This window comes from Miscanthus floridulus, chromosome 3 (assembly GCF_019320115.1).
Source record: "Miscanthus floridulus cultivar M001 chromosome 3, ASM1932011v1, whole genome shotgun sequence".
NCBI lineage: Eukaryota > Viridiplantae > Streptophyta > Magnoliopsida > Poales > Poaceae > Miscanthus > Miscanthus floridulus.
In genome coordinates, this window is record NC_089582.1 from 37300545 (window position 1) to 37311605 (window position 11061).

Here is an 11061-nt window from a genome sequence, read left to right on the forward strand (position 1 = left end):
ACTTTAACTACATGAGCGAAATGTTTTGACTGTTGAGATCGGGCGACTCAGTTTCAAAGGTGCAACACGTGGATGGCCGAGGGCGATTGGACACTAGACAACCAGATGCCAGGGTGCGTCCGGTTAGCCCGAGAGCTCCCAATGGCTCTTTGAGTCTTGGGGCTCTATAAATAGGAAGGTACCGGCCTGGGGCTCACTCTCTTGGCACTTTGACATACTTGATATCCTTGTGAGCCTAAGCAAACACCTTCCACTTATCTCCATCATTGATTCATCATTATAGTGAGATTGGTAGTGATTCTAAGTGCATTTGCTTGAGTGGTTGCATCTAGTGGCACTTGGGCATCATTGTGGTTGCGGATTTTCTTGTTACTCTTGGTGGTTACCGCCACCTAGATGGCTTTGAGCAGCGGAGGAGCTTCGACATGTGTTGGTGATTGTTCGTGGCTGGCTCCGGTGATTGTGAGGGGTCTTGTACCTTCCCCAGCGGAGAGCCGAAAGGTAACTCTAGTGGATTGCTCATGTCATTGACTTACCTCACTTGTGGGTAGGTTCTTACAGTGTCTATTTGTTGGACGAGATTCGCACAACACCTCTTAGCCGTCGAACCACCAAGTGTTGGTCGATACAATGGGGACTAGCGTGCCGGCAAGCACATGAACCTCAGGAGAAAAATCTTGTGTCTCTTGTATGATTGAATTTCTCCTGGTGATTGATTGGCTTCATCTTGTGATTGATTCATTCCTCGACATGACGGTATAATCACCCTACTCACTTCATTATTTTTTTGCAAACTAGTTGTAGCAAGCTTTTTAGTGTAGCTAGTTTTGAGAGCTTGCTTTGTAGCTTAGTTTCATCTAGTGGAGCACTTTAGTGTAGCCTTGTTGAGAGCACTTAGTGAGTAGTGACTTAGCCTCTTCTGTGCTTAGAGATCATAGCAACTAGAATTGTTGGGTAGGTGGCTTGCAACCCTTATAGAGATAGAGCAAGTTTGTATTTCGCCATTTAGTTTACTAACAAATTGCTCTAGTGGATTTGTATAGTTTTTAAATAGGCTATTCACCCCCCTCTAGCAATATTAGGACCTTTCAGGCGGGCCTCTTAGGAAAATAGATTTTTGGAGGCGGTTAGTTTTAGACCGCCTCCGTAAATCGATTTTGCGAGGTCATCGGGGTGCGGAGCCAAGCGCCGAGCACGCGCCAAGGAGGCCAGTCGTGTGTGCCGCTGTTGTCATCCCGTGTGGGCCGCTGGAGCCGCCCTGCTCGCACTGCAGTTGTCGCCCCATGGGCACCAGAGAGCTGGCCACCGCCTCCGCCCCCGCATACATTGCCGTTGCTGCCCCGCTCGCACCGGAGCTGACCACCGCCTCCACCATGCGTGCGCTGGCTGCCGCCTTTGCCTCGCATGCGACAGCCGCTGCCTCCGCCCCGAGAGAGAGGTTTCAATTCTGGGCTGCTGCTGAGGGAGGGAGAGATAAGTGCAACTGAGGGAGAGAGTTTATTTAGGGTTTCATCTCTTTATATAGCGTGACCTGATTTCTAGGCTGAATGGGCTTCCTAGCGGGCTCAGCCATATTAACCGAGACAGGCCTTTTAAGCGGCCCGTCTCTGAAAATGGAGGCCATTTTCAGAACTGGACCTCTTATGAGGCCCGCATTCGTACATCCATTTTAGGAGGCGGGCATTTCCTGACCACCTCCATAAATAAACCGACCGCCTCCATTAATCGATTTTGTGAGGCAGTCATTTTTGGGTGCATCGGTAAATAAAATGACCGCCTCCCTTAATCGTCGGGCATTTTACGAGGCGGTTGAATTTTGTTACCGCCTCGGTCAATAAAAGGGCACCGCCTCGCAAAATCATCTGTGCAGTAGTGAGATGGAACAAGTTACATGTCTCTAGCTAAATCTTATAAATTATATAATAAAAACTAAAGATGCCGTTCCACCATGGCTTGAAAGTGTTTAATGATATCTTCATCGCTTACACGTCGGAAAATGTCACGCTCAATAAAGATGACCAAACAATCATTTAAGTATTCATCACCATCTTATTCTGAAGTTTGGTCTTCACAAAGTTCATTGCTGAAAATACCCAGTCAACACTTGCAGTATCCACAAGAAGGATGAGGATCAATTTCAGCTACAAATAAACAAGTTTAAAGCGATTATGCTTCTTTGTATCAACAAGTCTGATAGAAAACTGGATTAAAAAAACAAGTTTGATAGAGAGCTCATTAAGATTCTTCACTTGTCGAAACCTTTCTAGGCCCAACAACAACCTAATTTCTCAAACTAGAACTATTGATTGTTGAACTAATATGATTGATAACAGAACAAGACTGAATTTTACAATGTATTATACTATACAAGGTATGAAAGAGTATATATACTTGGTATTTTTCTAGTAATGTTTGGGGCACACCCCCAATGCACCTATTATGTGCATCCGTCCCTGTGTTTTTCATGTAGTGTAAACCAGATACAAAATATGAAATTATCAATACACTATATTTTATCGTTTATCTAGGGACTAGTAGCTATCAACCTCTGCTGATGCTGCAATTGCGCAAGAAAGTCTCCTTCGTTTGCTTCAACCTTAGTAGCGAATCATGCATGTTGCTTCGTTCGTCCGGGGCCACGACAACACAAGATAAGGCCACTTCCATCATGGGTATTAACAGGAAGTTCAGTAGCAGCTGCTTGGTGTCACTTTCCTGCAACCTTTCTAAGGAGGCATCATCAATTGCAATGCTGATGAGTCGCTTGTCAATTACTTCGTGAGCTCGACGGGGGAAATTATCTCGCACCCATTTTATGAGATTCATTTCCCCTCCAAAGTTCTGTTCGAGAGGGCTCTTGCCAGTGATCATCTCGAGGAGCATTACGCCGTAGCTGTAGGCATCACCTCTTGTGGATGGTTTACTCCCATATCCATATTCTGAATGACACAAGTTTAGGGTTGAAATATAAACACAATGAGTACTACTGGTTGCAATATGCACAATATAGTAAACACTGAAGTAGAAGAACTAGTGTATGAGTGCCAACCAGGTGGAATGTATCCAATGGAGCCCTTGAGTCCATGAATACTGGAAACTGATTGTTGTTCTGGTTGCACTGGACCTAAGAACTGGGCCAAACCAAAGTCACTCACTTTTGCAACCATATCTCCATCCAGCAGCACATTGCTAGGTTTGATGTCACAGTGCACCACCTGTCCCCCACAGTCATTGTGCATGTACTCCAGCGCGCTGGCAGCATCAATGGCTACGTTGAGCACCTCTTCAGCACTGAGCCCAGTCCCATCCTCATGGCGTTTACGCTCGTGGATCCAGTCCTCCAGGCTTCCATTGCTCATTAGCTCATAAACCACAGCGCGGAAGTCGTTGCCGGCAAAATCGGCACTTGCACAAACTGTGACCAGCTTGATGAGGTTACGGTGCCTGACATTTCTGAGAGTCTCACACTCTGCAAGCCAGGTCTTCGGTGCTCCCACCTTGGATTGGTCTAGTACTTTGATGGCCACTGGTGTTCCATCATGTAGTACAGCTTTGTAGACCAAACCAAAGCTACCAACCCCGATGAGGTTTGCTTGGTCAAAGTTGTTGGTCACACGAAATAGCTCTTCATATGAAATAAGTGGGTGATTTGCTATGATGTTAACACCGCTGTGTGTCGCTCCTGCCTTTGCCTTTGGTAAAAATCTCCAGGACCAGCTCAACATAACAATAACCAATACAAGGATGGAAACTGCAGCTACTACTGATGCAGCAACCACCACAGTCACTATGTGCTTCTTTCGACTTTGGGAGGAATATTGCGAATGGTAGCATGCTAAACTTGAGTAGCAAAGGTTTGGGTTTCCGTAGAGGTAAACAATGGAGTGGTTCTCGAAGATTCCACTGCTTGGAACCAACCCATTTAGGTCATTCATCGAGAGGTTTAATAGTTGAAGAGGCAGCTTCGCTAGGCTTTCAGGTATGGTACCAGTTAAATTGTTGTCTGAAAGGTCTAGGCTTTGCAAACCTCTAAGATTCCCAATACTGTCAGGGATCACTCCTGACATGGCATTTCTGCTCAAGGATAGTGCTTGCAGGCTCCGGCACTGCCCTATCGAGAGTGGGATACTGCTGTTGAGTAAATTGTCTGAGAGGTCAATGGCGATGATATTCTCTAGCTGGCCGATGGTCTCACTTAATGCTCCAGAAAGTGAATTATGTGACAGATTAAGAACAGAACTAAGGCTCCTGAGTGCAAAGAGGGAGGCAGGAATGTCCCCATGGAGTTTGTTGCTTGATATATCCAGCAAAAGAACACGTTGGAGGAGACCCAACTCGTCTGGAATTCTACCAACCAACTCATTCTTGCTCATCTCTAGTCTTGTGAGTGCAGTAAGGTGCCCAATCTCCGCCGGGAGTAGCCCTGATAGTTTGTTCCCGGCAAGCCCAAGCGCTGTCAGCTGGCTGAGACGACCTATCTCTGATGGGATACTCCCAGAGAGTTGGTTGTAACTCATGTTGAGCAATGTTAAGGATGTTAAACTTCCTACGGCCGGCGGTATTCGACCATTTATCCGGTTGCCGCCAAGGTATAGCTTTACAAGGGAACTTGACAGGTTGCCAAATGAAGCAGGCAGTGATCCCTCGATGAGATTCTCATCGAGGGCGATTAATTGCAGGTTAGTGCAGTTTGTTAGGTCTGTAATGATGGCTGTGGTGTCTGATATGTGGTTGAAGCCAATGTTGTACATGACAAGATTATGGAGTCTGTTAAGACCCGGTGGCACTGAGCCGGTAAACAGGTTGTTGGACATCCTAATGCTCTCAATCTTGGTCACGTTGTGGAGGGACGGTGGGATCGGACCACTGAACTTGTTGAAGCAAGTGTGGAACACACTTAGGTTTGGGAGCCGAAAACCAATATCACTCGGAATCTCACCATGAAGGTCATTCTTTGCAAATGCAAAGAAAACAAGCATAGAGCGATTGTAAAGTTGCACGGGAACCATGCCTTTTAGGTTGTTTATGGAGAGCTGCAGGTGCTGGATATGATCCAGTCCGCCCATTGCTTCGGGGATTTTACCGGTGAGGTTGTTTGTATTGACATCAATATTGCTTAGCAGTGACAGGTTACCAATTGATGAGGGAATACTGCCATCTAGCTGGTTCTTCCCCATGTTTAGGATCCGAAGCTTCCGAAGAAGATGGATGGATGCAGGGATTGCACCAGAAATGACGTTCCCCGACAAATCGATGGTCATGAGACCAGTGCAGTTTGTGAAAGCCGGGGGAATGGTTCCGGTAAGAAGGTTGCTGCTAAGATTTAGCATTTGGAGCTGACGAAGCCTACCGAGATGGTTAGGAATGTTACCGGCAAAGTGATTCTCCTGTAAGTACAGGGAACTTAGAGCTGTGAGATTGCCAATGTGAGGGCTAATAGTTCCAACCAAGTTGAGGTCCCTGAGATCCAGCTCTGTGACCCTGCCACCTTGTTTAGATTTGCACATCACCCCTGTCCATGTGCACTCCGACGAGCCATTCCCCCATGATGATAGCGCCCCTGAGGGGTCACTGGTGATGAAGGATTTCAAATCAAGGAGAGCCTCTCGGTCCTCGTTATTGCTGCTTGGAGTTGTTTGACAGGAACCCAAGAGTAAAATAGTAGATATGACCACGAAGAGAAGCAGCAGATGGACATAGATTCTCATCTTGAGCTCGATATATATATATCTGCACGACTGCACGCAGAGGCAGACAATACAAAGCAGATGACAGACTGATCAGCGAAAGGGGTTAGTTCAGAAATTAAGATACTAATAAGAACTCTAAAAAGGAGACGGGATGCCACACATACCTGCAGATACTTCTTTGCAGAAAGAAGCTCCTGCCTGTAAGAAGTGGCTTTGAAAATGTGAAGGATGCTGGACTATGTCATTACCTATGTGTTTGGCACTGTTGCTCTTGCCTATTAAATACTATTAGTGGTCAACCCATGCAGTCATGCCGGCATGTGTCATTAGTTGAAAGTTGAAACCATGACAGATTTGACGGAGTCATTGCTTCTTGTGCTTCGTGAAATTAGTATATGAGCAATGAGTTAGTTTATGTTATGTGTCGGCTAGTGTATGGGCGGAATGGATGGGCGGACGTATGGAGTCGGCTGAAATGGTGATAGTAGAGGTCACCGTGGGTGCCGTGCATATTTGCGGCTCCTGCCGTGTCGTACCGAGCTCTCATGCCTCACGTTATTGTTTAGTTGACGCGCTGCTACGTACCTCTCTCGTCATCCGTTGCCGTAGCCACTGCGTCAAAAAGCATTTCTAGGGGCGGTTATAGACTATTTATAGGGGCGGTTTGCCCAGCCGCCCTTATAAATCTATTTGTAGGGGCGGCTCTTATTACCAGCCACCCTAGAAATAGATTTGTAGGGGCAGCTATAGTACCAGCCGCCCCTACAAACAGGTATTTGAAGGGGCGGTTCAATCTAGAACCGCCCCTACAGTACGTTTTCCCGCAAAAAATATCAAATTTTCAATTCAAATCACTTTGCCGAACGTCCCACAACCAACGTTCCGAACAGCGTTCGCGTTGCCGAACGCCCCGCAACCAACGTTCCGAACCGCGTTCGCGTTGCGGAACGCCCCGCGACCAACGTTCGCGTTGCCGAACACCCCGCGACCGCGACTACAAGCATAAGAGTATTCTATAAACTACAATTACAAGTCCAATTCACATGAATATATACAATCCATCATTAAATATACAAATTCCATACACATTGTTATCAACGTCCTAGAGCTAACCTTTCAGTCTCACGAAGGTGTTGGTAGTGAGGATTTGTACCTAAGTTAGACTCTCGGTCATGGTAGGCGCCTCTGACGTGTACAATCTGGTCCAATGTGAAGTTGCAAAGGTCGCCAACAAGCTCTAAGAGTTGGTCATCCTTGTATGGGTCTCTTTTCATTCCTTTCTCTTCTCTCCACTATAAGAAAACAAGTTTCAGTTTAGTATTTCATACCATTTACGAAGTTTTTATACTACGGGTGAAGAGGTTCAAACTTACCCTTAAGGGGTGTCTCCTGTAGGCACCGGTGTTACCCATCATAGAACATATATAGTATCCACAATGTACACTCCCAGGCTTCTGCTTGGGGCACTGTGTGTTTTGCATATGAAAATGTTAAGTAATGCTTTTGACAGCCATGTAACAGAGTACTGAAGAAGTAAGTTACACTTACCGCACATAGTGTTTTTATAGTCAGTTTTTCCTTCCTTGCTGGATCATGCCTTCCATGATGATTAGTGACATAGAACCTAAATGCCCTGTTCGAATTATTTTAGCAAATACAACTTGTTAGTATCCAAAAGTGAACGTTACAAGTATATATACAAACATATAAGCTAATGATGATTGTCAATATGTATACGTCTTGAGAATCGATATGAAGTCTTTGTATGTCACCGTGTCCTTATCTAATGAATCAAAGACCCATGCCATGCTCCTCCCGACATCGATGGCTATACAAATCCAGTGGTTGCTACATGGATTTAATCATAGAACTAGATAAGCCCTTTTGCATCGAATGAAATATATCGAACAAAGCTTTAAGTATAGAGTTGAGCTTACTCGAAGTTATATGGTAGCCATATAGTAGAGTGGTGTTGGAGATTTTTGAAAGCCAAGGCAATGTATGCCGCAACCTTAAGGGACTCTTCCCTTAGCTTCGCACTACGGATGCGCTCTTTCTCCCGAAGAGTCTTTGCAGCTGCTAGCTCTTTGGCATCCAGTGTCCACCGTTTAGGGTAATTAAAATTTGTTTGGGCTATAGCTTGAGGGTCTACATACCCGGCTTTCACACTTGGCATTTGTTTGACAATGTGCACTTGCATTCTACAAATCACGGCGTGGGTTAGTTACAATAAAATTCAAAGATTACATTCATATCATATCAGGAGGATAAGGACTTACAGGCACCACGTGCGAATTAGATTCATCTCCATTTCTCCCAGGTGAAAACATGTGTGCATGTCATTGAAGTCAAAGACAATTTTCCCGGCTGGGCTTCCAAATGTGCCGGTGGGAAAGCATGCTTGTATGATATCTATGCTCGTTGGGAGAACACGCAAGTACCAATCATGGAACCTTCTCATTCCAAGTGGTAGGCGCTGGATGTCCCGGTTTGGTAGGAAGGGCTTGCCTCTTTCATATTTTTTCGAGTAATCCTTTGACCATTCGATGGCATCAACATTTGGATACTGCTTTGCAATTTGGTGAAGTTTGCTACTGACGGCCTCCTCAGAACCCCGTGATGGGACTTTTTTAACTTGGTTTTCAGGCTTGAACTGATCATGGGAATACCACTTGGACATCGACGAGACGTCTTTGATCGGAACATAAACTGGCCTTATGTGGATTGGAATCTTCTTTCGGAGTTCCCATTCAGGCACATCCTCATCTTCTTGTGCATCACCTTCTTCAGGAGGCACTCATTGTTCATGTATCGGTTGTGCTTGTTGAGAATACTATGGCATCTCATGATGCACTTGCCCGGTACGAGCTGGAGAAGGTTGTGGCATCTCATTAGGCACATGCTCGATAGGAGGCGGGGAAGAATGTGGCATCTCAGGAATGTGGGGGTCACGAGACGGTGAAAATATCTCCCCGGCCTCAACAACTCGCTCCAAATTTGGGAGAGGGGGAGGCGGCGAAGAAGCAGTCAATATAATGTCCCGTTTGTGCCAGAGGATGAACTGCCCCATAACGTCTCCGAGTAACACCAGCCCCTCGGGAGTTGCGTAGTCTATCCTCCACTGCATGAACTCGAGCTTCATTGTATGCACCTCGACCCTAGTGTAGTCCGGCGGTATCTTATTATTGTGGTGTAAGCCACCGGGAGGATGTGCAACACCCGTTGCCACCTCCATCACAGTGTTCTGCCAGTCGCTGAGAAACACCAAGGTGCAACTAGTAGGTTCCCGTATGAGATCGACTGAGGTTGTGGCTGTAGTGGAACCTTGGCTGCTAGGAACTTTCGGAGGGCTGGTAACTAATGCCACTTCTCCCGGTGGCGTCACTAATATACGTGGCTCCGTAGACATTCCTTGCTCCTCCAGCACCTTCGCAACTAGAGCCTTCACTTGGAGCTCAAGACTAGTCTCTCGGTCTCGGCCATGTTTCTTGTACATGTGCTTGTCCTCTTCGAATCCTTGCTTCCAGGTCATCCTTTTCCCTAGCCCCCTAGTGCGGCCTGTGTGCTCCTTGTTTCCCAAGCCAAGGCTAAGCTCGTCCCTCTCTCTGGAAGGATTGAATGAGCCCATCTTTTTGTCTTTAGCATATTTCAGTATCCTTGATACCGCCTCTTGGGTCTTCGGCTTATCAAACTTAAGATTACTGCCGAATGGTTCTGTACTCCTCGTATATATCCAGTTCCTTGAGCGTACCTTCAACTTTGTCACATCGATATTCCCAGCAGTTACGGCCTCTTCATCCATCTTCCTAAACTGCTCTTCCTTGGCATAGTAGCCACCGGGGCCTAGATGATGGTGGTGTTTGTTCCTCTTCGCTAGCTCGGTGTTACGAGCACTGAGCTCCAATGCCTCCGCTGAAGTCTTCTAAGCCACGAGCTCCTCCCATTGACTAGGAGTTATTTTGCCGAACTCGTTGAAGGGAGTTAACCCCTTTTGGATATACTTCGTGTTAAGCTCCAACCTCCAACGTCGAAATGACTCTCCCATCATCCTGATAGCATTTTTTTTACCAATTCGTGCTTACCCTCCGGAATTCTAAAATTGACCTTCAGCTGCCTATCCCATAGTGCATTCTTTATGTTCTCTGATACCTCTTTCCAGTTAGGGATTGCTGGGTTCAATTTATCTCTTACTAGGGCCCCGATCGCATTACGAAATCGTCCTCTTAATTCCTTCGGCTCAAGGATCTCCCCTGCTAGCCCAACCTCCGTTATCAGATAGCAAGCCTTATCTGGATATAGATTTCCTTTTCTATCCCCTCGTTTCCTCTTAGGCTTGGTAGTCGTGGTTGTGTCCTGAGTTTGTGGAGCAAAGGCATCATGATCCGTCTCTGTGGTTGTTGCCTCTGCTCTCCTTTCCTCTACTCCGTCTTGTCCAGCGAGATGTCGCGGACGTCGACGATGTCTTTTCTGAGTTTCAGGAGGGACCTATATAAAGGACAGGTCAAAGTGTTAGCAGAGGTAACACAGCCAAAGCTTTAGCAAAATTTACAAGCTAAGGCTTCTTCCCTACCTCCTCGTTCGGGTCAAAATCCTTGTCCAAATCTTCCTCCGTTGGCCTCCTTCTTGCTTTAGGTGGGAAAGGATCCTCGGGACTTTCATATCCCTCTTCTGACTCATCATCCTCTTCTTCTTCGCCTTCAGCAGCCTCTCCTTCGGGGCCTTCCTCCTCGTCACACTCCTCGTGAGTAAGCATCACTTCTAGATCCTTTTCTACCTCGTTATCGAACTGTTCTTGGATGCATCCAGGTAAACCCATGTAGTACCATCTAAGCAAACCAAGCATCCCGTCTTCCCTTTGATCTGTCCAGACAAAGCAAACAACGCGGGGTAATCATTGGTAGTAACAAATATTATTGCTCTACATATGAAGTCCTCCTTTCGGAACGCATCGTACATCTGCTCCCCATGCCTCCATAATCTCTCCATTTCTTGCATCAAGGGCTCGAGGAACACGTCTATATCAATGCCTGGTTGTTTAGGGCCAAAAATAAGAATAGTGAGGAGAAGGTACTTTCTCTTCTAACACAACCATGTTGGGATGTTGTACATGGTCAAGATCACTGGCCATGTGCTGTGGTTGCTCATCCTCTCATTGAAGGGATTCATTCCATCGGTGCTCAGGCCAAACCGTACATTCCTTGGGTCATCGTTGAATTCTTTGTGCTTCTCATCAAACCTTTGCCACTGACTATAATCAGCCGGGTGTGCAATCTTATCATCATCCACCTTGCGCTCATCATCCCACCATGTCATGAGTGCGGCTTCTTTAGGGTTTAGGAACATACGCCTCAAGCGGTCGGTCACTGGCAGG

The 11061-nt window shown here is 46.4% G+C and overlaps 1 protein-coding gene across 1 annotated transcript; it reads right to left on the reverse strand.

Moving 5' to 3' along the window:
• Window positions 1–2210: 2210 nt before the first annotated feature.
• On the reverse strand, window positions 2211–5920 carry LOC136545468 (putative receptor-like protein kinase At3g47110). Its single transcript, XM_066537485.1, has 3 exons — window positions 5855–5920; window positions 3050–5738; window positions 2211–2939 (listed from the first exon to the last, which is right to left on the reverse strand). Exons 2-3 carry the CDS (start codon window positions 5706–5708, stop codon window positions 2542–2544), a joined length of 3057 nt encoding a protein of 1018 aa, XP_066393582.1. The 5' UTR covers window positions 5709–5738; window positions 5855–5920; the 3' UTR covers window positions 2211–2541.
• Window positions 5921–11061: the final 5141 nt, after the last annotated feature.

Coding starts and splice junctions, on each gene's coding strand:
- LOC136545468 (XM_066537485.1), bottom strand. CDS start 5,708: ATGAGAATCTATGTCCATCTGCTGCTTCTCTTCGTGGTCATATCTACT. Junction 2,940..3,049: donor CATTGGATACATTCCACCTG/GTTGGCACTCAT, acceptor TGTGTCATTCAG/AATATGGATATGGGAGTAAA.